The 25,945-nt window shown below is 62.3% G+C and overlaps 1 protein-coding gene across 2 annotated transcripts in view; it reads right to left on the bottom strand.

Annotated features, from left to right (window-relative positions):
- The window catches only part of NCS1 (neuronal calcium sensor 1), a 47,557-nt gene extending 22,233 nt beyond the window's left edge, over nucleotides 1-25,324 (bottom strand). Inside the window, exons 1-3 of one of the 2 annotated variants that reach the window (XM_042913452.1) lie at nucleotides 11,137-11,352; nucleotides 10,451-10,516; nucleotides 1,199-1,223 (exon numbers count right to left, since the gene is read on the bottom strand). In XM_042913452.1, the coding sequence (XP_042769386.1) occupies nucleotides 1,199-1,223; nucleotides 10,451-10,496 (71 nt within the window). In that variant the 5' untranslated portion in view covers nucleotides 10,497-10,516; nucleotides 11,137-11,352. Of the gene's footprint in view, nucleotides 1-1,198; nucleotides 1,224-10,450; nucleotides 10,517-11,136; nucleotides 11,353-25,260 lie in introns of those variants that run through there. The other variant, XM_042913450.1, reaches the window with a different exon arrangement.
- Between the last annotated feature and the right edge of the window lie 621 nt (nucleotides 25,325-25,945).

The following is a 25,945-nucleotide window of genomic DNA, read 5'->3' as shown; positions in this document are numbered from 1 at the left end:
TCGGAGGCAGATCGGATCCACGCATTGGTCCTCGGATGTGGGGGGGGGGGGGGTGGGGGAGGGAGGTGGCGGCGGCTGTTCTCCCCACATCCGCTCCCCCTGTGGGAGCAACCGGCCGGGCGTCCAGCGCAGGGCCGGCAGGGTTGGGCAGGTCAACCACAGCTCCCACCCTCTGCAGCCTGTGCTCACGGAGTGGCCCCTGGGGGAGGCTGGCCCTGCACCGCACAGCTGCCCGGGAGCCTCACGGCCTGGCTGTCAATGGGGGGTGGGGGGGCGCATCTCTAGGCTCCCCCTGAACGGTGCACAGAAGGCCACTGGCAGTGGCCATCGTCCCCTGGGCCCCGTGCTACGACCTTTGCAGGGAATGTCTTCCGAGTGCTTTATCGTTCCCGCCATACACATGGGGAAACTGAGGCTCAGAGAGTCACCCTCGGTCACTCGGATAGGAAAGGCCAAGTCAGGATTCTCCAGTCCATTTCTAAACCGCCAGACTTTTCTGGAAGTTGTCCAAGCTTGCCTCGTCCCCTCCCTCACCGCCCCCCACCCCCTGCCCCGACCTCAGGTCTGCCTTAGTGTGTGACCTCCGCTGTCAGCTCCACGTTCCACAGGTGATAAGACAACATGCCACTCCCCTCTCGCCAGCCCAGGCGGGCATCAGTAAGCTGGCACCGCCCCCCATTAACCCCCCACTGGCATACTTTCCATTTGCTCCACTGCACGCAGCCTCAGAATCCTTCTTAACCTGGCACTCTGGGCAGCCGCTACGGGTTGATTAGAGCTGGCATCCCAGAGGACACCTATCGGCCATCCCTGGTCCAGTCTCACCCATCACTTAATAGAAGGGGTGACTGAACCCCGGAAATGGGAAGAGACTCGTCACGGCCACCAGCGATTTAGTGACAAAGCCAGGCCTGGGACCCAGCCTCCTGACTCGTTTCTGGTGAGCGGGGCCCCGTGGTCCTTAGAGACGCCGCAGAAAGCAAGGACTCACCAACGACCCCTCCCCGCCCCGGATCAAGTGGCTTTCCGTCAGTCCCTTGGGAACAGAGGAATCCAACCCCTTGGATGGTGGCTGAGCCACTCTCAGAAAGCCCCTCCGCGGGCCCCCGTCCTGGGCAGCTAGACTGCCGTCCCAGCAGGCCAACGCCAACGCCCCCAGGCCTCCCCGCCGACAGTTTGGGGAAAAGTAGTCACTCACCACTGCTGGACTTCCTTCTCGGTAACTGCAAGAGAAAAGAGAAGCAGCCTTTTAGCTCTGGGAGGTGTCTCAGGGGGACGGGCTGCCCCGGGGGAGCCCCCTTCCCGCCCTCCCCAGCCCGCCCCGCGGCGCCCCTGCCCCCCCCATGTTGGGGCACCTGCCGGCTCTGAGTAAGAGCTTGCCCCAGGGGTGACCAGTCCCAGTCAGGAGCTCCGTGTCCAGCCACCCCCGCGGGGGCCACCCTGGCCTATCCCTCCTGACGCCCACTGGGCGTCCACGAGGACTGGCAAGAGCAGCCTCCCACATGCAGGGGTGCAGGAAGGAGCGTCACCCCCAGGCCAACATTTAAGATACGCTGTTCCCCGCCTCGCAGTCCTGGCACAGCGCAGCGGAGTCAGAGAGGGCACCCGGCTGCCCTGTCTGTGTACGGGAGGCGGGGGGATCCCAGGACTGAAAGGCTGCGCACCCCCTCCCCGCCCTCCCTCCTCGGCCTGCCCCCTCCAGCTCCTTACAGCGGTCGGTCCCAGGTTCTTTTACAGGCAGTACGAGAACAGCGCCCAGAACGAAAACCTGGGACAAGCCACATAATGTGGTCGAACATCCAGCCAAGCCCAAAGAGTCATTCTTTATTGAACCATGAAACAAACAAAAAAAATCTCTTTTTTTCTGAAAAGTACTACATTGGCTCGGGTTGGAGGCAAACCAGCGCTCTCCCTACAATCGCTGAATGAGCACATCGAACCACCTCCAAGGCCGCACTCACTCTCCCTGGGGGTGGCCTCGGGAGACTGCGTCCAGCAAGCCGTGCCTCAGTTTCCTCATTTGTAAAGCGGGAATAACAGTAACGGTAGCTGCCAGGGGAGCTGTCCTGAGAATTCAATCAAAACCGGTGTGAGAGCTCCTGATTCCCTGGCACAGACGTTGCCTCAGTCCAGGCTTGTGGAGGGAAGGAAGGAAGGAAGGAAGGAAGGAAGGAAGGAAGGAAGGAAGAAGGAGGGAAGGAAGAAGGAAGGAGGAAGGAAGGAAGGAGGAAGGAAGGAAGGAAGGAAGGAAGGAAGGAAGGAAGGAGGAAGGAGGGAGGGAGGGAGGGAGGGAAGGAAGGAAGGAAGGAAGGAAGAAGAAAGGAGGGAAGGAAGGAAGGAGGAGGGAAGGAAGGAAGGAAGGAAGGAAGGAAGGAAGGAAGAAGGAGGGAAGGAAGGAAGGAAGGAAGGAAGGAAGGAAGGAAGAAGGAAGGAAGGAAGGAAGGAAGGAAGGAAGGAAGGAAGGAAGGAAGGAGGAAGGAGGGAGGGAGGGAGGGAGGGAGGGAAGGAAGGAAGGAAGGAAGGAAGGGAAGGAAGAAGAAAGGAGGGAAGGAAGGAAGGAGGAAGGAGGGAAGGAAGGAAGGAAGGAAGGAAGGAAGGAAGGAAGAAGGAAAGAGGGAAGGAAGGAAGGAAGGAGGAAGGAAGGAAGGAAGGAAGGAAGGAAGGAAGGAAGGAAGGAGGAAGGAAGGAGGAGGGAGGGAGGGAGGGAGGGAAGGAAGGAAGGAAGGAGGGAAGGAAGGAAGGGACAGACAGGAAAGTGGGTGTTAGGGGGAGGTCAGCTGAGAAAAGGAACTGCGATCTCTTCCCCGGGAAAAGGGAAGGGAGGCCCAAGGGGGTGTCCCTGAATTGCTGTGGCTGATTGGACACGAGGAGGCCGCTTTCCAAAAGCCGCTCCAAGGGAGCCTGTACGAAGTGCCAGATACCAAGGGGCCACTGGAAGCCCGGCTCTGTGCCAGGGCCGGGCCTCTGTGCTTTGGCTCAGCTGCCCTGACCACAGCTCCGAGGGAAGACAGCGTGACTCTGCCCTGGCTCCGGATGGGGAAACTGAGGCACGAAGGGGCCAGGACCTGAAGTGATGGGGTGAGGGTCTGAACTGGGGCGTGTGGCTCGGCCGCCTGCCCCACAGCCTGGAATCGGGCGGTCAGACTCCCGGGGAAGCCTGGAGGCCGCTGCCAGAGCCCTCCCCCCACAAGCCCAAATCCCAGGCGCCCGTCCCAGAGCAGACAGCTGGTGCACGGAAGGCATGACAAGGGCGGGAGGTGCCGATTACCTGGACCGGCCAGACCCGGTGTTAGAGAATGCAATTTTCCAAGAGAGTTCGGGCAGAGGGTGGAAGGAGGGAAGGGGGTCAGGCAGGGGAGGGGGGTGGAGAGGGAAGCAGACCTTGGTCGAACCCGAGCTGAGCTGTCCTGGACTGCCACGCACGCCTGGGGGGGGGGGGGGGGAGGCGGCAGGGGCGGGGAGGGGTTGATGTGCAAAACCCAAACCTGGAGAGACACAGGAAACCCACCAGGGCACAGGCGGGAGCTTACGGGTCCGCGCTCTGGAGCCAGACAAGACCGTCTGGATTCAAATCCAGAGCCACAGCTTTCTAGCCCTGTGTCCTTGGCTGGGGGGGGGGGGGGGGGGGGAAGTACTTCCTCGCTCTGGGCCTCAATTCCCTCATCTGTAAAACGGGCCGTTGCAAAGACTTAACTGGCTTGGTGTTCTTTACCTGCACAAGAATCCCACAGGCAGGTGGTGGTTCCATTTTCCCGAACAAGGCTGAGGTTCCAGACAAGTCCCGCGTACTTGGCCTGAAGCCACCCGAGGCCACCTTGCCAGGAAAGGGCAGGGCCGCGACGGCCTTCGGAGCCCGGGATGAGCGCACAATGGGGACGGGTGCCGACGAGCTGCCTGACCTCGTGTGACCTCACAAGGTGTGGCCTCGGCATCACATGACAGAAACGGCAGGAGCCGGGTAGCAGACCCAGGGCTGGCCTCTGGCCTCACAAGGCCCGAGGAGGCTCCCCTGGAATATCCCTTATCTCAGAAGTCCCCTCCCCCCCCCCCCCCCCCCCCCGTCGCCCCTGTCTCCAGGATGTAGCAGCTATGGTCCTCAACACAGAACACTGGTTGTCGGGCAGGCAGCCAAGCCCCAGGGGATGCGAGCCGGGGGGCTTGGGGCGATGGGCCCTGCTGATGCTTTAAGGAGCCAATTAACCTTTAGGGAACAGAGGAAGCCATGAGGTGTCCCCTTGGCACCATGGAGGGTCTTGAGTGGGGCAGGCATCAGGCAGCCTTCGGGGCGCCCAGCCACCTGCCCCCGGCCCCTCCACCAGGGTCAGGAGTCCTGGAGGTGACCAGGGTGAACCTCACTGTTCAGGCGAGGAAGCTGGGCTGGGGACCCGAGGGAGGGACCCAGGGCCACGGCCAGAAGGAGGCACGGCAGGATGTCACTGCCCAGGTCCGCCCGATGCCGAGACCACTCTGTCTGGGTTTCCGGGAGCTCAGCCGTCCCGGCACCACCTTCTCGAGTCCTCCCTAACCACCTGTCTGATGATTCACTCGGGACGTTTCTCTAACTCTGCTCACTCATTGCCTCATCTAGCCTCAGCCTCAGCACTAACAGCCGTAAAATCACCCGTGACGTGTGCTGGTCGTATCTTTTCTAATACACAACAGAAGTATCACCATGAAGATGACCGTCCTTGATCAAACCTGGCCTCGCCGATAGGGAAACACGCCGACAACATGTGTCCCCCCCCCCCCCCCCCCCCCCCCCCCGCCACCGAATCTGGTGCTGTGGAAGGACGTGGTGCCCACGGAGTTCTCCTGCCAGAAATAGTCAACCTATTAGGCTATCAGACTCTAATAGACTATTAGAATAGTCTAATCATGAGGACAGCAGCAGACAAATCCAGAAGGCGGGACAAGTCTACAAGACAGCTGGCCGGGACACTTGAGTAAGTGGGCCGCCGTGAAAGGTACAAGGCAGGGGATTGTTCCAGAAAAAGAGACAAGGCCGTCAAATGCAACTCGCAAAGCCTGGATGGGGTCCTGGATCTGGCGTTAAAGACCAACAATAGCAAACCTTATTCGGAGCGCTGGGGAAACTCCACCGGGGCGGGGGTGGGGGGGGGGGACACTAGATGCCCTGATGGACTCGCAGCCGATCTTCTTAGGAGTGACACCCAGGTTATGTGGGAGAATGTCCCTTTTCATCGCAGATGTGCCCTGAAGGATCCAGAGGCGATACCGGCAGCTTCTTGGACGAGGTTCAGAAACACACACACACACAGAAAGAGAAGCCAACCCTGGCAAAAACGTCGACACCGGCAACTCTAGAGGAAGGACACACAGGTGCTCGCTGCGCCGTCCTCTCAATTGCTTCTCTTGATTTTTCAAAATAAAAAGTTGGGGCGGCGGGCGGGGGAGAGATTTTTAGAGTCCTCGGGTCCACAGCCTGGGTGCGCAACCCCACCCACAGCGCCAGAAGGGCCGGGGGTCCTGGAGCTCTGACTACCACAGACACTGGGAGGGCGGGAGGAGGGGGCTGGGGGGACATCATGGGGTCCCCCCGCTCCACGCCCCACCCAGATACCAGAGCGACATTCCCAGGCTCGTTTTTTTCCCCCCCGGGGAACCTGCATCCACGTGAGAAATGAACAGGCGTCGCTCACACCGCACTTGTAACGGGCGGGTCCGTGCTCAAGGCTGGAGTTCAGGGCTCAGGGCCCAGCAGGAAGGAAGGCTGTCCTCAGGGCTGTCTGCCCCGGGACCACTGCCTCCAAGCCCCTTTAACCATCCCCCCGCCTCCTGGCTCTTGCGCGTGCTGTCCCTCTGCCCAGGACACTCGTCCTCACCTCTTTCACCTCGGTAGCCCTATGTACCTTTCTGGTCCCCTCTGGGATGCCCCTTTCCTACAGACCCCTCCCGCCTGCCACGGCCCCCTCTGAAACGCCCCGATCCGTGGCAATCCCTGCTTGCCACGCGGTCTGTCTGACCGCCCGGGGCCAAGTCGGCGAGGGGGACAGCGGTGAAGTGGCGAGGTCCGCAGAGAGGCCTCTGGGGTCGGCTCGGCCAGCACTCCAGGCCAGGGCTTTGCTTGTGTGGCCTTGAACAATGACTCCACACCTTGGAGCCTTGGTTTGCTCATCTGAAAATGGGACAAGTGACAGCCTCTGTCTTATCAGAGGAGGGTGTCCTTAAAGCACGTGGCACGACGTCTGCCATCTAGCAGGTGTTCAACAGAAGCAGTTTTCTCCTCTACCCGGCTGGATGCCAAGCCCTCAGAGACCGAGGCATACCCTAGCATCGCCCTCGGCACCCGGCCCAGCCTCCTGCACACCGGAGGCAGAGAACAAACCCCGGGTGATTTCCCACCGTCACCGAGCCACCCGGCTGCATTTGGGACACATCCTACACTATGTTTCTCACGTACAGGTTTACCTTCACGAAACCTGTGACTGTCTTTCTCTCCAGCTCGCTCTTGCCGGCAGGCCGGGGCGGGGCGGGGGGGAGCCCGGACTCGATAGGAAACCAGTATTGACAACCCCAAGGCTGAGGCGTTGGGAGGCTCAGGGTCAGCGTCCTGTCTTGGCCATTTGTAGGCTGTGTTGTTCTGAACAGGTTACTTAACCTCTCTGAGCCTCTGATTCCTCATCTGAAAGATGGGGTTTACATAAACTCCTACTCGACACGGCCGTTGGGAGGGCTTCTTAAAAGGTGGAGAGAAAGCTCCCAGCTTAGGGGCGCCTGGCTGGCTCGGTCACTGGAGCATGTGACTCTTGACCTCGGGGTTGTAAGTTTGAGCCCCACGTAGGGTATAGAGACAACTTAAAAAGAAAAATCTTAAAAGAAAACAAGAGAAAGAAAAGTCCCAGCCTAGAGAGGCCAGAGAGCCAGGAGGAGAGGGGCTGGGTGTCCCCTCCACTCCCCTCCCCTCCCCTCCCACGGACCTCCCTGAGAAGGGGGAGCGGCGGGGAGAAGGCCTGTGGGTGGCTCAATGGCCCCGAGTGGGGAGGGGCCCAGCCACTGCCCTCTGCCCAGCTCTCCCCCAGCTGGCTCGCTGCCACTAAGCCCGCACGCCCTGCAGCAGGGGTGCAGACAGAGACCTCTCCTTGCCACACCCAGGAGGAAGAGCAGGAACAGCCCCCCCCCCCCCCCCCCCCCCCCCCCCCCCCCCCCCCCCCCCCGCTCCCGAGGCGGCTCCCTGCACCTCCTCCCCCTGCACGAAGCTCTTGTCTGCCAGGAATGAACGCGAGAGAGCCGGTCCCTGGAGCCCAGGATAAATGTTGAGTCTGATTTTGATTTCCCTAAAGCAAAATACCTCTCAGCTGATTGAGGCTCAGCTCAAACACGGTGGGAACGGAAAGCAGGGGCTGGCGGCCCCCACAGAGGCCCTGGAGGGATGGCGGGCGGACCACGCTCCCCTGGGCCCCTTCGGCCACCGTCCTGTGACCGCCCCAGGCTCCGTTTTCTTCTCCAGGGACAGAGGCTGGATCAAGGGCCAGGGTCACCCGCACCTCCCACCTCCAGGGCAGCCAGGAGGCCTCTCTGGTTCGATTCCCGCAAAAAAGAGGAAGTGGGGAAATTCGGGCCTGGCCACCGGCAGCCCCTTGTCACTAAATCTGACACTCCGTCCGTCCTGACGCCTCTGAGCACTCGGACAAAGAGAGTGCTCAGAAGTCAAGGGCAGCTTCCAGAAGGGCGGCACCCTGCCCACGGGCCCCCGGCTTCTCCTTTGCTCAACCTCCGAGTACCGGGGTCCGTCTGAGCCCCTTCCTCACACGGCTGTCCGGGGGCACAGCCTGTGCACCCCGCACCCCCCTCTAGCTCAGCCCCTGTCTACGCTCCTCACGGTGGCCCAGGGGCCCCTCACGCTCCACGTGGCCCATAAGGACCCGCACCTCCCCCTGGACCTCTCCTTCCTGGGGACACCCCTCTTCCTGCTCTACCTGGCAGAAAACACGGGACCACCCGCACATTGGCCACACACACACGCAGGTGGGGAGACAAGAAAGAGTTAAATGCTTGGGAGTCGCCCTCCCTGGGGTCCGGCCACACCCGAGGGCAGGGTGAGCAGACACCCACACTCCCCAAGCGTCCAGGTGCCTCAACTCCCCCCCTCCCCGCAGTCCCAAGTCATTTCCCACCGCCCCTGCGCTCAGACGACAGCGTGGAAATACACTCGTGTTCCTGCGGGGGCAGGGGACTCGGCCGCCCTCAGCCACACAGTCTCCAGAGACCTCCAGTCGCCGGCTTCCGCACCCCATGAAGTGACCCGCAGGCAGTAAGCCGATGACGGCGGACCCCACAGGCCCCGTGTCCCGGGGAGAAGGCTGTGGACACCCACCAGGAGCGTGACGGAAATGGGAGGGGGGCACATGCCTGGGGCCAGACGACCCGGGCCAGGTCCCGGAGGCACGGTGCTAGGTGCCCTTGGCCGGGGGGGGGGGGGGGGGGGGGGGGGGGCGGGGGGGGCTCATCTGTAAGAGGGGGCTGCCTCAGAGATCAGCTATAAGCCGACAACACGCACAGGTCACTGGTGCTGACCCTCGCTCCACGCCTCCTCCAGGCCGGGGAGACAGACCGCCAGCCCCCCGCCCGCCCCTCTCCTGGCTTCCATAAATGCCCAGCTGGAGGGAGCCAGCCTGAGTTCATCAGAAAGGCGCCTGGCCTCCCGCCCAGAATTCCAGGGCATTCCAGGCTGAGCCGGAAGCCCCTCTAGCTGACCCAGAAGGAGCAAGTTCCTCCCCCCCCCGAGCCCTGGGCCCCCCGCCTTCCCCCCACCCCCAGCCCGCCCCTCTGGGTCCCCTCTCCCCACTGGTGGCGGGGTGACGGTGACGGACGCCCAGCCTCCTCTGCATTATCCCCACCCGCGTGGGCTGGGGCCCACGGCCCCCTGCGGGGACGCGTTCACACCGGACCCTGGACCTTCGGTGCCGGCTCGCCTGCGGGGACCCACGGGCATCCGCAGGCCCACCGCGGCCAGATCTGCGAGCTGTCTAGCCCCTCACCAAGCCCTTTGCACCCAGAATTTTGTAAAGCCAGGGGTCACAGCTCTGGCCAGCACTAGGTGAGTTGCCCCCCCACCCCCCGCCTTCTAGGCCCTCCCCTCCCCCGGCTGCTGGGACCGCCTCTGGCTGACCTGCCCGTAGCCCTAGCAGGTAGGCTCTCCCCCACCACGGGCCTCGCGCAGACAGGCCCGCCACACTCTCGCGGCTGCGTGACCTCCGCCAACGGCCTCCCCTCTCTGAGCCTTGGTCCCCCCTCCCTCACGGAGCCGCCGTTAGAGCCAAAAAAGAGGGTGCAGGCCAAAAGCACCGGGCCCGGCACGTGACGAGGGACACGGGGACACGGACCGTCACGATGACGGCCATGGTATCAGAATAAGACGTCCGGGGTCTCACTGCCGTGGGGGCAGCGGCAGAAGATGGGGCAGGGCTGATGGGACCCAGACAGAGAGGAGCCAAGCCCTCAAGGGAACCGAGGTGTGGGAGGAGAGGCTGCTCAGGGCCGCTCAAATCCCAGTTCAGGTGCCCCTTGTTCCCTCCCGGCTCTTCAGGATCCTCCCGAGCCCCAGGTGGCTGAGGCTCAGGCTCGGTTGGCTGAGCCCTCCCGCTGCCACAGGCCCCGTGCTGACACGTGGGGGTCCCTGCCGGCCCACCGAGCTGGTGAAGAAACTGAGGCTTCACAGAAGCAAAGGCAATCGTCCAAGGTCACAGTCGGTGGCGGAGGAGTAGAGGCGGGCGCCCAGGTCCCTCCAGCTTGGTCGCCCGCGTGCTCAAAGAGGCTTCAGCCTGGAGACGGTTGACCCCAGGGAGGGGGCCACCCGCTGAGGCCAGCACTCACCGAGCACCTGCGGCGGCCAGGCACGGGGTGCACGGAGTGTGAGCTCCATGGTCCTGCAGGGAGCAGGGGCTCCCGACCGTCACAGCGGCCCGTGCCGCTCCCTCCCCTGAGAACCAGGCTCCCGGCTCCACCTTTCTCCTGGGCACTGAGACCCTCCCCACATTTACATCCTCCAGATAAAGCTCAGTTTGTGTCACGCCTCTCGCGTCTGTTTTCTCGTCTGACAAACGGGGTGAGAATGTGTGCTCCAACCGGCTCACGCGGGGTGAAAGTGCTTGGTCCCCGGGGCAGGGCCGCCTGCCGGAGGCGTCCAGGGGCTCCCCGAAGGCACCCTCGCCAGAGCCTCTGAGGGCAGCCACCAAAAGCAAGGTGTGGCTCAAATCTTACGTTCCACGGGCACCTGGGTGGTTCAGTCGGTTAAGCATCCGACTTCGGCTCAGGTCACGGTCTCCTGGTTCGTGGGTTCGAGCCCCGCGTCGGGCTCTGTGCTGACGGCTCGGAGCCTGGAGCCTGCTTCGGATTCTGCGTCTCCCTCTCTCTCTCTCCGCCCCTCCCCTGCTTGTGCTCTGTCTCTGTCTCTCAAAAAAATAAACATTAAAAAAAAAACAAATCTTACTTTCCAGCTCAGCTATTTCCACAAGGTCTGCATTCTGCGTCATCATTTATAAATAGTTATTTTACCCTAAAAATAAAGTCATAAAATCTATCAATTTCTATATAAGTTAAATAACTCCCCCTCCCCCCCACAAACTGTCAAAACTGCAGGAAGATGTACTTTGTCTCATGCGGAACGTCTCCATTTGTTAGCATTTTCCGCGAACCCACCCGCACTAAACACCTGGCAGGCATTAAACACAAGCAGTGCCCGAACGACGCCGCCCGACAAGGACTTCGTACCCCCCTTCTACAGATCAGGAGACTGAGGCACAAACAGGCGAAGCCACCTGCCCAAGGACCAAAGTCAGTCTGCAGGGAGGCTGGGACCAGAAGCAGGGTCCGCGTGACTCCCCGAACTTGCCAGAGAAGTACAGCTTTGCAAGCATCCCACAAGTGCCTTCGGGGGGGTCCCCTTCTTCACTTCCCGCCTGACTCCTGAACTGCCTCATCTGGTGCTCCTCAAAAGAGGCCCCGAGTCCCCGGCTTCTCTGACTCCCCGCCCGGGCTGGGAAGCAAAGGTCCTCGAAATCTGCTGATCTATTAACAGCTCGCTTTGGCTGAGCGATCCAGACCAAGGCCCGCTCGCAGCCACCAACCCCAGCTCCCCTGCGTTCCAGCCGGGCGACCTCAGACACGTCAGTTAACCTCTCTGAGCGTCGGTTTCCTCGTCAGGAGACCCGGGATCTCTGAATCTCCCACGGGAGTCGGTCCTGAAGGAGGTGAACCACACGCCTTCTCCTGCTTCCTTCGAGGCCCCCGGGGGAAGGTCGGCGGACAGGGTCTTCTCAGGACTCCCCGTGGAGGACCAAACCAAGTGCTTAGGGACTCAGTTCGGCCCAAGTCCACTAACCTCTTCCAAGCACTTGCCGAGACCGGAGGCTGTGGGAGGCACCGGGGTGCTTGGTCGGCAGGAGGGGTCTTTTTCTGCACTGTATCCTTCTCTTTTTTGTTGTTTTTAATGTTTATGTATTTATTTTGAGGCAGGGAGGGGCAGAGAGAGGGAGACAGAGAATCCCAAGCAGGCTCTGTGGAGCCCGATGTGGGGCTCGAACCCACGAACTGCGAGACTGTGACCTGAGCCGACACTAAGAGTCGGACGCTGAACCGGCCGAGCCACCCCCGGGCGCCCCTGAGCGGAATCACTCGTTAGCCCCACTGTGACCTTGGGAAACGGAATTCACCTCTCTGGGCCTCAGTGTCCTCGTCTGTAAAACGGGGGCGATGGTGGCAACGATAACCTTCCTAACAGGGTAGTTAGAAAGAACAAATGGGATTATTTTCCCCCCTTCACGCATTCGATAACGAATTGCCGAGCAGCGTATGGGCCAGGCCCTGAGCTGGAACACGGCACTGGCCCCCAGACACAGGTCCTTGTCCCACGAGTCTCCGATGTAATAGGAGAGACGGACCTAAAGCACACGACAGCACAGCCATCTAATGATCTGTGTAAACGGAGCCCAACCCGGCTGGGGGGGGGGGAGGGGGGCGGGCTGAGAGACCCAGGGAAGGTGACAGCCCCCCCCACCCCCCCCCACCCCCCCTCACATACCAGGTCGCTGAAGGCAGCACTGGCAGGGATACTGAGACTAAGCAGGGGCTGTACCGGGAATGGGAACCAGGCACCCTGGGGTCAGCAGCGCTGCGAGCTCTGGCTCTGGCCCTTTAAGAACCCAGGGCTGGGGTGCCTGGGTGGCTCAGTTAGGCGGTTAAGGTTGAGGGTCTGACTCTCGATTTCGGCTCAGGTCATGATCTCACGCTCACGGGATCGAGCCCCAGCGTGGAGCCTGCTTCAGACACTTACCCTCTGCCCCTTCCCAGCTCGCGCTCAAAAAATAACAACAAAAAGAAAAAAACTAGGGGCTCAGTCGGTTGAGCGTCCGGCTTCGGCTCCGGTCGTGATCTCGCGGTCTGTGAGTTCGAGCCCCGCGTCGGGCTCTGTGCCGACGGCTCGGAGCCCGGAGCCTGCTTCGGATTCTGTGTCTCCCTCTCTCTCTGCCCCTCCCCTGCTCATGCTCTGTCTCTGCCTCAAAAATAAATAAAATATTAAAAAAAAAAAAAAAAAACGAATAAAATAAAAGAACCGAGGGCAGAGGTTGACCCTGATGGGCCCTCCTCACAGAAGTGACCCACCCCGGTCCTTCTCCTGGTCCCAGGCAGGAGGAGGACCCCAGCACTGGGACTCCAAGCAGTCATGGGGCACAGAGAAGCATAGCCACACGTCTGTCGGCCTGGCCAGAACCCACCGGAGGCCAGAGGGGCGCCCACCTCCCCAGGCGTGCCTGGGGCTTCGCGTGGCTCACCTCGGTCCCCAGACCGGCCCCCAGCAGCGCTCCCCGAGGTGGGGTCGGCCCCCCTCCACAGGGCTAACGAGGCAGGCCTCTGCCCTCCCACATGCCTCCCCTCCACTCTGGCCCCTACACCTTCCCTAGCCCCTCAGAGCTGCCATACCCAGATGCCTCCAGACCTGGAACACGCCGCTCCTTCTGCCCGAAACACTCTCGACACCCGCCCCCCCCACAAACCAATCCCCCCAAGACCTCTTTGTGCCTTCTCCACTTCTCCCTCAGGTAGGGCCACCAAATTCAGCATATAAAAATATAGCATGCCTGATTAAAATTAGATTTCATGGGGCGCCTGGGTGGCTCAGTTGGTTGAGCGCCCGACTTCAGCTCAGGTCACGATCTCGCGGTCCATGAGTCCGAGCCCCGCGTCGGCTCTGGGCTGATGGCTCAGAGCCTGGAGCCTGCTTCCGATTCTGTGTCTCCCTCTCTCTCTGCCCCTCCCCCATTCATGCTCTGTCTCTCTCTGTCTCAAAAATAAATAAACATTAAAAAAAAAAAATTTTAAATTAGATTTCAGGTGAACAACGAGCAACTGTTTAGGATGGCTGGCAACCCTATCCCCAGGGTTCAACTGAAACATCACCTCTTCCAGGAAGCCCTCCCAGATGCCCCTCCCCACCCCACCCCAGACCTGGTAGCCTCCCATAGCATTGCAGAACGTCCTGTCTTGACGCTTATCCGAGCCTCGTGTTTCTCCGGCCGGCTCCGAATGCCGGAAGACCAGAAATCCATCCGTCCATCCAACTGCCCTGCGTCCTGGCGCCCCCAGGACCTGGCATCAGACAGCGGATCCGCAGAGGTGTTCTGCCTCTGAAGTGAAGGGTGGCAAGGTGGCCCGGGGATACCCTTGGCCAAACTCGCCCCGCACGGGCACCCAGGCCCTCCAGCCGCTCCCTCCCAGCTGGCTGGGCCTCCTTCTCCTGAGATGCGCCCAGAACGCTTCTCACGACCGCCCCTGGCTCCACAGAGCCAGGGCCAAGGAAACACAAATCCAGGTAAGGGCGGCTCGTAGGCCCCTCTTCTGTATTTTGACGGCTGCTGTTAGTTTTAATTAAGATCGTGTTGCGCTCCGGCCCAGCAAGGGCGTCCTCATGTCTGGAAATAACTGCCTCCCCATGGGGCCGTGGGGGCTACTGAGCCACGGACGGGAGGGAGGCAGGACCCTGGGGGCCGCGGGGGCAGAGGCCCAGGCAGCACGGGCTTTGAGCTCTGTCGAGCCTCGTCTGCCCAGCACACACACCATGTATTTTTGAACAGAAGGGAAGCATTCGCTTTTTCCCCCACAGTGCCAAAAATAGCCCCATCTCCTGCCTTTGAACAGGAATCTCTCGGTTCCTAACAAAGAGACAGGAGCGGGGGGGGGGGGGGGGGGTTGCTGAAAGGAGCGGCCCTGTGGGCCGGCTGGACCCCTTCCTCGTCTCCCGGCCCCGGAAGGAGAGGGGGGCCAGGTCCCCGCCAGGCCTGCCTTCTCAGGGCCCCCACCCCCCAGACAGGGTCAGCCCCCCAGCCCCAGCCCAGGAGGTCAGAGGGGGCCACACAGGAACGGAGGGTGAAGACCCGATGGGGGGGACAAGCAGCTCCGTTCACTTGTTAGCTTGTGCGTTTTCCTGTTTGTTCATTTCTTCCAACAGTTATGCGCCGGGCTCCTTTCTTTCCGGGAGCCGGGGGGGTGGGGGGGGCGGACAGCGGTGACCCCCGTGACCAGACGAGTCCGTGCTCACGGTGCTCATCGCTGAGTGAGAAGGGGCCGAGCTGAAGGTGTCCCCGCCACCCGATCCGGGGAGGCCACTGGCCGGTCTCTGGGCACCTGCAGTAAAGGGGCCGCTGGGTGCTGGCACAAGCAGAGGGTGAACCAGAGGGGAGGGGAGGGTGAAAAGCGCCTCGGAGCGACCCCTCGCCCGGGGCACGGACCCTCATTCAACCTGGCAGCGAGCCTACAAGAGGCATCTCCCGTCCCCTGAGGCCGCCGGGGCTCAGAGGAAGGTATGGGAACTTGGGACCGGCCAGGCCCCTTTGCCAGTATTTTCACACTCGTTCGGGCCACAATCCTGGGAAGTGGGACCGTCATCATCTGCCCATTTCACAGGTGAAGTAAGGAGGCTCGAGGGAACGAGCTTGGCCGAGGGTCCCAGAGCTCCCGAGAGGAGCCGGGGTTCGCCCGCAGGCCCGGCAGGACCCTGCCCGGGAGCGCCTGACGCCCCACTGCGCACAAGCCATCTCAGCTCCCGTCGTCCTCCCCCACCACCCCCCTACCCCCACCCCTCCCACCCCTGCTCCGCAGAAGAGAAAGCGGAGTCAGGAGTCGGGGCTGGGAGGTGGAGAAGGAGGGATGGGAAGTGAACGCGGCTCTGGGGGCCGCCAGATCCAGGGCCCTTTCTGGTTCCCGCAGAAGCTTCATCGTTTAAAAAAAAAAAAAAAGAAAAGAGGCCACCTTCTGTCCCCAAAAGGCCAGAGCAGTAGGGAAGCCGGGGGAGGGTGGAGAGAGAGAGAGAGAGAGAGAGAGAGAGAGAGGCGCACTCTGAGCCCACTTCCTAGCTGAAAACCCAAGCCTGAAATAAAAAAAGCAGAGTGCTATTTCTGCTTTGGGTTAAACATTCCTCAAAGCCACATTCCTCCCGCCCTCCTCCTTCTCCCCTGCCAGGGAATCCAGAGCACGGTGGCCCGGTGGCCTGGACGCCCCGCCAGCTTCCCGGTGCCACCGCATGAGACCAGGAGTGCCACAGCCAGTAGCTGCCCTGCACCCCTTTCTGGGCACCCCCAACCTGGGGAGCACTGCCCCCTAGGTGGCCCCACCAGGATACCCTTGGGCTAAGAAAAGGTGACATCCAGGGGCATCCGGGTGGCTCAATGGGTCAAGCGTCCGACTTCGGCTCAGGTCACGATCTCGCGGTCCATGGGTTCGAGCCCCGCGTCGGGCTCTGTGCTGACGGCTCAGAGCCTGGAGCCCGCTTCGGATTCTGTGTCTCCCTCTCTCTCTTTGCCCCTCCCCCGGATGCACTCTGTCTCTCAAAAATGGAATAAACATTTTAAAAAATTAAAAGAAAAAAAAAAAGAAAAGGTGACATCCCATCACACAGACAGCAGGACGCTGGAGAAATGGAGACCCTGAGGGGGTAGCCAAAAGCCACAGCAAGTCTGGCTGGAACCAGGACCCCAGACCCCGACTCCCTTGGAGGTTCCCCGGGCCTCGTCTGATTGTGGGTCAGGAGCACAGTCAGGTCCCACCCTGGCCGGGGGACGACCGAAACAAAGCAACACACGGACACTCTGGGAAGCCCAAAGCCTTACTTATGCGGAGGTGTTCACAGGCCTGCCCTGTGCATGGCTCCAGGCTGGGCACTGCACAAAAACAATTCCACCGCACGTTGTCCCAGCGTTCAAGGAGCTTACCAGACCTCTGGCCTCTGAGGTCCCCCTCTGTTGCTATGTCCCCGAGCCTCACACTGCACCTGTGGTCTCCTCCTTCGCCCAACAGACCTTTCTCGAGGTACCCAGGCCGCACCAGGCACTGGCAGGTCAGGACAGCTGGGGGCGCTCCAGGGGTACCACTGCTCTCCACGGCCGGCCGTATCCTTGGGCGGCCTCTTGCTTCCCGGCCCCAGCCCGCAGGCTCCCCGGGAGCAGGGATGGGGCCAGCACCGCACCAGGGGACACGCCGCTCCTGAGCTCACGGGCCGGGAGGACTCCGTGAGGCGAGCACAGCGCTGGGCACCTAGCGAGCACCAGAGCCTCCGCGGGGATGGGCAGAGGCCGAGAGAGAGGCCCGACTCCCAGGGGCAGCCAAGGCCGAGGCTGCCCCAGATCCCTTGCAGGAGGCGAAACATCTGGAACCAGCAGGGCCGTGCGTGAGGCTACGGAACCAGAAGGATCCCACCCGCTGTCCGAGCTCACATCCGGCCCGGGAAGCTGGGACGCCCGGCCAGCATCTGATGTCCAACAGCTGCTTGAATGCCTCTGGTGCTGGGGGGGTGTTCACCACCCTCCTCAGCAGCTCCAAGGTCGTAAGGCTCACAGGGACCGTGGGAGGCAGGCACGTGGTGGGGGGCATTGTTTTGTCAGACGAAGAGCCGAGCCTGAGCCCCAGTTTGGCCACTGGCCGGCGGGGAGGCCCTGGGCATGTCTCTGAATCTGCCCGGGCCTCTCTATTTCTTCACCTGTAAAGTGGGCACAACAGTCCCTCCTCCCCGGGTCGCGGTGACACCACAGCGGGGATAAATCTGTACTCGGGATTCAGGGCACCGCATGCTCCCTTGGTAAACGGGGGATGTCACCTTTGTTATTCTTCTCACGTCCCTCCCCCCCCCCCACTGCCCCAGGACAGACGGGCCCCCACAGACCACGGTGGGGAGGGCAGAAGGAGGCCGAGAAGGGACAGCCAGGTCGCCAGGTCCCAGGGCTGGCAACTGCGCAATCAGCTTGTGACTCAGGCTCCCAGGCTGCCCCCCCCACCCCCGCCTGCGCCAGTGCACATCCACATCTACGACCTGCACGGAGCTGCCCTCACGCACACCAGCATGCACACGCGCGTGCCCAGACGAGCCGGCCCGCCCACTCCTGACACGCGCCGCGACCCCGTCACTCACACCCAGAGCACGCCCACGGGCACCGGGGCTGGCGCATGTGATCCCAGCCCCCGCCCCGCCGCACACCCACGCCAGGCGCCCACGCTTGCTCACGGTCGCCCGCACACGCGGCCACGGCAGCTTCGCGGCACCCCCGCCCACGAGGGCCCGCACTTGGCCCGGGATCAAGGGCCACCTGCCTCACTCGGCGGACGGGCGGCCTGGGGCCAACCCTGATCCCCTGTGAGCCTCGGTTTCTCATCTGTAAGCGAGGACCCCCTCCTCCCCGCCCCAGGGACTCCTGGGAGGAGCTGGTGATGGGCACATGGGAGCCCTGAGCCCCCCCCCCCCCCCCCCACTCACACGAACCTACTGCAGAGACGGCCGCTGATCCTCGTGCGTTGTTGATTACGGGTCCTCCCCCCTCGCTGATGAGCCACCAAATTCACGCCTCCGCTATCCCTAACCTCACCCACAGCGGACCCAACCCGCAGATGGGAAAACCAAGGCACGAGAAACTAAGAACTGTGCCTGTGGCCGCGACAGCACGTTCTCCCAGGCAGACACCAGAGGCAGACACGGGGCGCGCTCCGTCCCCGGGGGCCCCGGTGTAGCCGCCCCACAACAGTCTCGCCAGCTGGCAATGTGAACATTGCACAGAAGGGGAAACTGAGTCCCAGGGGGGCGCTGGTGACTCCACAGTCACTGTCCAGGCTGCGAGGGTTCTGGGACTGGAGCCCAGGCAGGTATCTCTCTGGCCCTCCAAGGCCACGTCCATGCAAGGGATCGGAAGGCCAGCGTCTCCAAGCAGGCCTTCCCTCCCCGACTCAGAATGATCCTGCCACCAGCCAGCGAGGCCAAATCCAGAGGCCCTCCTATTGGCCACTCCCTCCCAATTTAGCAGAGGGCTTGTGACCGCCCAGGCGAGGGGCCGAGGACCGCGGTCCCCTGACACCAACAGCTATGCGGCCTCTTTCCTGTGACGGTATTTACTGAGCACTTACTACATGCCGCTCCCTGTGTCCTCCCGCTGGGAAGAACCCTGCGGCCCATCCCGTGTCACACACCAGACGCACACCCAGAACTCAGAGGGGTCAGGGGCTGGACGGCCACGGCCACAAGACAGCAAGCTGGCCCACAAGCCCTCAACACACTGCTGTCCTGCCCTCAGCCGGGAATCTGACCCCGATTTCAAGCTACCTGGAAACTTGGCACATTAATTTATGAGGTTCTGTGCCCTGGTAAATAGACCACACCCAGGACGTGCGAAGCATTTCATCTCACGATGCCAGTAAAAAGGATGCTCTTTTTAATGGATGCCGGTTTTCTCCTTACCCGAGAGTAAGAGATATTTAGGACAAGACGAACCATCTCAGAAAAAAGCAAGACCTCACCAGAGGCGCCCCCAACGAGAGCCAGCCGTCCTGGGTTTCTGCCTGGTATTTGCCACATAACCTTGGGAAAGACACCTCGCCTCTCTGAGACTAGGGTTTTCCATTTGTAAAAAAGGGCACTGGACTACATGACCCCAAAGTGCCCTCTAGCTCAGAGATTCCAGAATTCTATCGAACAGTAATCAAGGGCGCCTCGGGGGCTCTGTGGGTTAAGCGCCCGATTTGGGCTCGGGTCACGATCTTACGGTTTGTGAGTTCGAGCCCCGCGTCGGGCTCTGCGCGGTCAGCACGGAGCCTGCTTCGGATCCTCCGTCCCCCTCTTTCTCTCTGCCCCTCCCCTAATCAAGGGAATGAACACTGAAACAGCGAGCCACTCCTTTCTTGCCCCACAAAATCAGCAATAATCCAGAAAAGCAGCAAGACTCAGTGCTGGCAAGAATGCAAGCCAACAGGCACCCTCTCGTCCATGTTCCCTGCAAATGTAAATGGGAACATACTTTCCGGAGAGTGATTTAACAATTTTTCCATCAGAAGCCTTTTAAGATGTCCCAGGCTTTAATGCCACAGCTTCATTCTGGGGCATTAACTTCAGGAAGAGTTGGTGCAAAATTTATTGCGAAGCTGTTCTGACAAAGATTTAGTACAAGAATGTTCATCACAGCACTGTTGATATTGGCAAAAGGAGGGAAGGAAGGGAAGAAGGGGGGAGGAAGGAAGGAAGGAAGGAAGGAAGGAAGGAAGGAAGGAAGGAAGGGAGGAAGGAAGGGAGGGAAGAAAGAGGAAGGAAGGAAGGAAGGAAGGAAGGAAGGAAGGAAGGAAGGGAGGGAGGAAGGAAGGGAGGGAAGAAAGAGGAAGGAAGGAAGGAAGGAAGGAAGGAAGGAAGGAAGGAAGGAAGGGAGGGAGGAAGGAAGAAGGAAGGAAGGAAGGAAGGGAGGAAGGAAGGAAGCAACCTAACTGTCCAATGGCCGGGGATCAAATGAAATGTTGCATTCACACGGTACACCACTAAAAAATAATGTTTTCAGGGGGGCGCCTGGGTGGCTCAGTCGGTTAAGCGTCTGACTTCAGCTCAGGTCACGATCTCACGGTTCATGAGTTCGAGCCCCGTGTCGGGCTCTGTGCTGACAGCTCGGAGCCTGGAGCCTGCTTCGGATTCTGTGTCTCCCTCTCTCTCTGCCCCTCCCCCGGCTGCACTCCGTTTCTCTCTCTCTCACAAATGAATAAACGTTAAGAAAATTAAAGAAAAAAAAAAAAAGAAAGTGCCAGAACAGGTGTGAGGAGGCGGCCTGGGCTCTGGGACCCCCGGCAAGTCCCGTCCTTCCCTGGCTTCTTCTGCTTCTCTCTGCACAACAAGGGGGCAGGCTGCAGACCCCCCCACTCGGCGTGTCCTGTTCTAGAAGACAGAGGACATGTATCCCAGGACCAAGTGCCACCAGAAGTTTCAAGGGTCCCCTCAGAAGCAGGTACCGGGCTAAACCCTTCACATGGCCGTGAATCCAACTCTGGGGCCTCTGTGATGCCCGTCTTCCCTGGGAGGAAAGGAAAACTCTGGGAGAAAGCTTGCAGGAGACAGGAGCTAGAACACCCACACATCTGGTCCCAGAGGCCTTCCACCCCCACCCCCCACCCCCGCCCCGAGACCCTGCTGCTGAACGACCCCCTTTCCCTTTCTGGCCCACGCTCTGGACCTCAAAGCACCCTCCCGTTTGGACCCACGGAGTCACGTGAGCAGGTATTACAGACGAGCCAGCTGGGCCTCAGAGAGGGTCAGTGACTTGCCCAAGGTCACAGAGCCCGACTGAGGCCCCAGCTCCATTCTCCAGGATGCTGAGTTCTTTCCTAACAGCGGACTTGGCGTTTCTTGCCCAGATGCCCACCTTGGCGTAAAGACCCCGATCTCAATTGTGGCTGCCGCTGTGTCTCACCCTCAGGACACAGAGGGAGCCAGGCTCCTCGGTCTTCCCTTCTTGTACCCAGGACACGTAGGGATCACAGAAGCCGCCTTCCTCCCTCTGGGCCCTCCCTCTCCTGGGTGGCTTATTCCTAGCCTGGCCGTGGGGCCCTTCACACCCCAAGCCCTTATTTGTCCCAAACTGGGTACCAGATACCGCCCCCGCCCCCGGCGATGTCTTGCCCCCTCTGGCTGAGCGGCACTGAGTGGGGGGAGTGATCATCAGAGAATATTCCTCATCTTACGCGAAGGGACGCTTCCCAAAGCCAGAGGGTCATGGTGACACCCAGCATCACCCCAGGCTCCTGACCGTGAACGAGGGTCCCCTTCTCTGCCCCAGGTGGCAGAGGCTTTAGCCGCCGGCTCCCCGGACCTCCCATTTGGAGGCCCCTCCCCTCCACAAGCTGCCGCGTGTCGGGCACCATTCTGGGCATCAGGAAAAAGGCTGCAGAGACTCAAGGTTGGCAAGCAAGGTCAAGGCAGAGCCTGGGCTGACCGAGAGCGACAAGGAGCAGGTGACCTCCTCTGGGCCCTGGGCAGAGGGTCCCAGGGGAGGGCCTCCCCTGGGGAGGATAAGGGAGGCAGGGTGGAGGGGTCTGCCTCTTGGGGCTGCCTGGCTGGGGCCCAGAAGCCTTTAAACCAATGCATCTCAGGCCACAACCAACGCCTCGAGCCCCGTAAGCCTGGTGTTTGGGGCCATCTGGCTGGTTTCCATCCGAAGGCAAGAACCACATCTCTCCCCACATTTCAGCGTCGGCGCCTGGCACGGAGCGAGCGCTCAGGGGACGGCAGGTCCGGGCAGACCGAGAATTAACAAGCGGGGGTGTGGGGAGACCACTGCAGGTAAAACAGGAAGCTGCTGAAATTCGGGAGAACCAAAGATCCCCCCCTTCCTCTCCATGCCTCCTGTGTGTTAGACACCAAGTCCAGGGCCGAGGGAGGATTCCTCTGGGGAGAGACGAACTTTGCCCGCGAGATACCTTTAAGCCCAATTCAAGATGAGGTTGAATTGTGTAGTCAAAACCTCAGTAATGACGGCCCCCGTGCCTCCTTGACAACTGCTGTCGTGCATTCAGGAGGACCCTTTATGCCACAGGCCATGAATCAGGCTCTAAGGGAATTGTCCTGTTGCCGACTTACATCCCCTGGGGAGCCAGAAGCCATGACATACCCATTTGGCGGATGAGGCAAGCGAGGTGCGGTTCGGAGAGGGGCCGGCCTGTGCCACAGCCTGGGCACGCAGGGATCAGCCCCACCGACGAGCCGGAAGAAAGCGGGCCAGACCTCAAAGAAACCGGGCTGCCGGCTGACTGCTGCTCTGGGCAGGGGGGCCCCCACCAGTGTCGAAGCCCCTCCTGCTGCTTCTGGATACGCGCCGTGCCAGGAAGGGTGAGGACTGGGTTATGGAGCAGGATGATTTACAAAATCTTATCTGCAGAGGCGGAAAAAGCCTCTGCAGTGTTCAGCCTGAAAGACGGAGGGTTTTAGCTAGGCTGAATCCAGATGTGTTCGTAGACTTTCTCTGACTTCCTCACACACACACACACACACACATACACACACACACCACCAGGACAGTCCTTCCCAAGGGAGCAGGAGAATGACCACCAAGGGCGACAGCCAGCAATGACTCAGGTGCGAACATCTGGGCTCCCCTCCGGGCGCTGTGGCCAGCTGCGGTATCCCGAGGTGGCCTAGGACACCGGGCGATGCTTACGCATGCCAGGACCCCCAGAACCAGTACCGGGCTCCAACTGGGGCTCCTGGGAACCCACATCCGCATGACAAACACCCGTCAGGATGCAAGGCCCTGGACCCGGCCCAGACCTTAAGCGCGAGAACTCAGAGCGAAGCTACCGGGCGCTTGGTATTTAACGGGCTCTCCAGGAGACTCTGACATTTGACGGCCCTTGCTAAGTGCTCCTCTCTTGACCTCACACATAGAACCCTCCCTCCTCCCCGCCACCCCCCCCCCCCCCCGAACAAAGAGCAGATGACTCCAGTCCCCATCAGAAGGAAGTCCATCTAGGGCCCTAGAACAAGCCGGAGGCTTTCTCTGCTCTTCCTGCTGGGAGGCCTTTCATCAGCAAATATCTGTGGACCTACTAAGTGCCAGCACACCCAAGCATCGGGGAGCGAGACGGACAGGAGGCAAATGAACCCACCGCCACCTCCCCCAGCCCACGCCTAATAAGGGCTCTACCGAGGAAAGGACTCCTCCGCTCGCTCTCTCCGATCAAAAACTGTTCCACGTCTCCAAAGGCCTTTAAAAATAGCCCAGGCCAGCCCAGCGCACCAGACCCCTTCCTAACAAAGCCTTGTTGACTCAACTTCTCCCAAAGTTGACGGATGTCCCCAGGGAGGGGGGGGGGGTGGACAAAATGACCGCCCCACGCCCCTTCCCATCCACAATCCACCATCACTGCCGGATGGCGGCCACCGGGCAGGGACACACAGAAGAAGACCCCCTCCGGACTTCTGGGCCTGAGCTGTGAGGTCTTTTAAGGGGCAGAACTTTGGAGGCAGACTGGACTTTGAAAGTCCTGCCGCCACCCGCGGTCCCGGGTGGATCCCGGGCACGTGACTTCACCCCTGGGAGCCTTAGTTTCCTTATCGGTAAATGAGGTTGGTAACAGTGCCCACCGTGTGTAGGGCGGTTGACGATCCTATGAGCTGGTGACGCAAAGAGGCTGGCATGTCACATGCTCCATAGCGGGCAACCTGGCTTCATTCAGCTCGCAGGTGGCTCTCAGGCTCCACCACGACGGGGACGCCCCGGTGCAACCCAAGCCCACCACTCCTGGCAAAGCCTGTGGTGCCCTCTGCCTCCCCGGGCACAGGAACCTGGGAAGCCCCACCTGCCGCCTGCCTGCGGACAGCTGCGGCCCACACCTGCACAGAGCCTGAGGGAAGGCCCAGCGAATGTCACAAAACAGTAGCCAAACTGGAAAGCACCCCCCCCCCCCCCCAGACACACACACCCCAGGAAAGAGGGTAAGAGCAGTAAGGGACTGAGTCTCGGTCCCCAGAGCCTCCACGCTTCAAGGAGAAGCTACTGGGATGTGAGCTCTTTGCTGGAGAATTCCACCGGAGAAGGACCAGTGCCTCTCAGCGGACTAGCACCCACTCAGGAGAGCCCCCTTTGTTCCCAGCACACGGGGGCGAGGGGCATGGAACCGTGGGCTTGGCCCTGAACCGTGGGCTTGGCCAGACCTGCAAACGTGCCCAGAAGACCGATGGAGGGGGGAGGGGGGCAGAGGTTGTGCAATGCACCACCAGAAGCTGCCTCCCCGGCCTCCATCAACGCAGGAGGCTGGCAGTCAGTCTGCTGCCTCCCGGAAGAGTGCAGAGGGGCTAGACCCTCGCTGCTGCCCAGGTGCCCGCTCCGAATTGCAACCCATACCCAGGGCCAGGGTCCCCTTCTGAGTCAGACACCCAGGCAGAAGCCCTTCCAGACCATGTAATGGTTCTTCTCCCCGTCCCCAAAATGAAAGAGCAAGCGGTCAGGACCCAGCACCATTAACCCCTGGCAAGCTGGGGTGTCCCCCCCCCCGGTGGGGGGAGGGGGAAGGCTGCAGAGAAGGGACAGGTCTGTCATGGAGACACCGAAGATCCGAGGGTACAGGACACTTGTGAAGTTGGGCCAAGTGGAGAGACACGGAGACAGCTCTAGAGAAGTCCGAAATCGGCAGACAGGGGGGTCCCAGGGATGCCCCGAATGCTTACCTGTGGAGATCGCCCAGATCACCCACCCTCCCCCGCTGTATAAACCCATTTTCCGGTGTGGCAGACAAGGGATAAAAAGGGGGGGGGGAGGTGGGATCAGGGCCAGGGGAGAATTCACCCCGTAAAGCCTGCAGCCCACAGGGCACCCAGGACCCCGCGCCGCCGCCTGGAGCTCTCTGACAAGCCTCGCCCCCCCCCCCTCCCACCCCAACACACACGATCCGGGCCAGGGAGGGGGCGACAGGCCAACCTCGCAGCAGCAGCGGCGGCGGCGGCGGCGGCGGCGGCGGCGGCGGCGGCAACGGCAGCGGCATCGTGATGCATGAATCACCCACCCCGCTGCGCCCGTGCCAGTCCGAGCCACCGCGCAACCGGGAGCCCCCTCCCCGACCACCGCCCCTCGCCCGGGCACACCCCGGCTCTTCGGGACAGCTCTGCAGACAGGGGGGCGGCGGGTGGGCTGGAGCCGGCCCTCCCGGCCCGGGGGTGGCCCCGCGCGCGCGGCCAGGCGGCACCGGTCCCGGGCGCGGGGGGGGGGGGGGGGGGGGGGGGGGAGGGGGGGGCGGAGGGGGGGGAGGGGTGCCCTAGAACAATAGGCCCAGGTGTGGGGCCGGGGGGCGCGGCCGGGGGCTGCGGAGGGGCGCGCGCCGAGGCCGGGCGGGGAGTGGCCGGGAGGGGGGAGGGCCGCGGGGGTCCGGGGAGAGGTCGGGGGGGGGAGGGGGCCGCGCGCGGGGGGAGGGGCGCCAGCGGGCGGAGGCGGAGCGCGGGGCGGGGGTCCGAGCGCGCGCACTCACAGTAGGTCTTCCTGGTCAGCTCCTCCACAACTTCGGGCTTCAACTTGCTGTTGGATTTCCCCATCCTCGGCGGCCGCGGCCCCCCGCCCCCCGGCCGGACCCCGTCGGGGCGCCCGGCGGGAGCGGCTCGGCCGGCGCGGGCCGGGGCGGGCGGCGGGCGGGGCGCGCGGAGGGCCGGGGCCGGGGCCGCGCCTTTGTCTGCGCCGGGCCCGCGTGGGCCCGGGCGCGGGGGCTCCGGCGCGCGGCGCGGCGCGGCTGGCGGCGCCTCGGCCCCCACCCCCCCCCGGGGTGCGGCGCGGGGCCGGGGGGCGCAGGGCGGGCCGCTCGCAGGCCCGGGCCGTCCGGCCGCCGCCCTCTCCGGGCGCCGCGGCGCGGAGCTGCGCTGGGCTGGGCGCCGACGCGGGCCGCGGGGTGGCCGCGGTCGTCCCTGGTTACTGGGCTCCGCGGCACATGCTCGCTGCTGCGCTCCCTCTCGCCGCCGCCCCTGCGCTCCCCGCCTCCCGCCTCCCGCTCGCACCGGCGCGCCAGGGGTGGACCCGGAGCCGCCACTCAGCGCCCGGCGCCACCTCCCGCCCCGCACCCGCCCGGCCGGGCCTGCGCCCGCGGAACGGCGGCCCCGCGGCCACGGAGGCGGCCGGCGGCCGGGGCGCCCCCCACCCCCCACCCACGCCGGGCCCGCGGCGGG

The sequence above is a fragment of the Panthera leo genome, chromosome D4, assembly GCF_018350215.1.
Source record: "Panthera leo isolate Ple1 chromosome D4, P.leo_Ple1_pat1.1, whole genome shotgun sequence".
NCBI lineage: Eukaryota > Metazoa > Chordata > Mammalia > Carnivora > Felidae > Panthera > Panthera leo.
The sequence above is the reverse complement of the archived record's forward strand: the minus strand, read 5'-3'. Positions and strand labels throughout refer to the sequence as shown.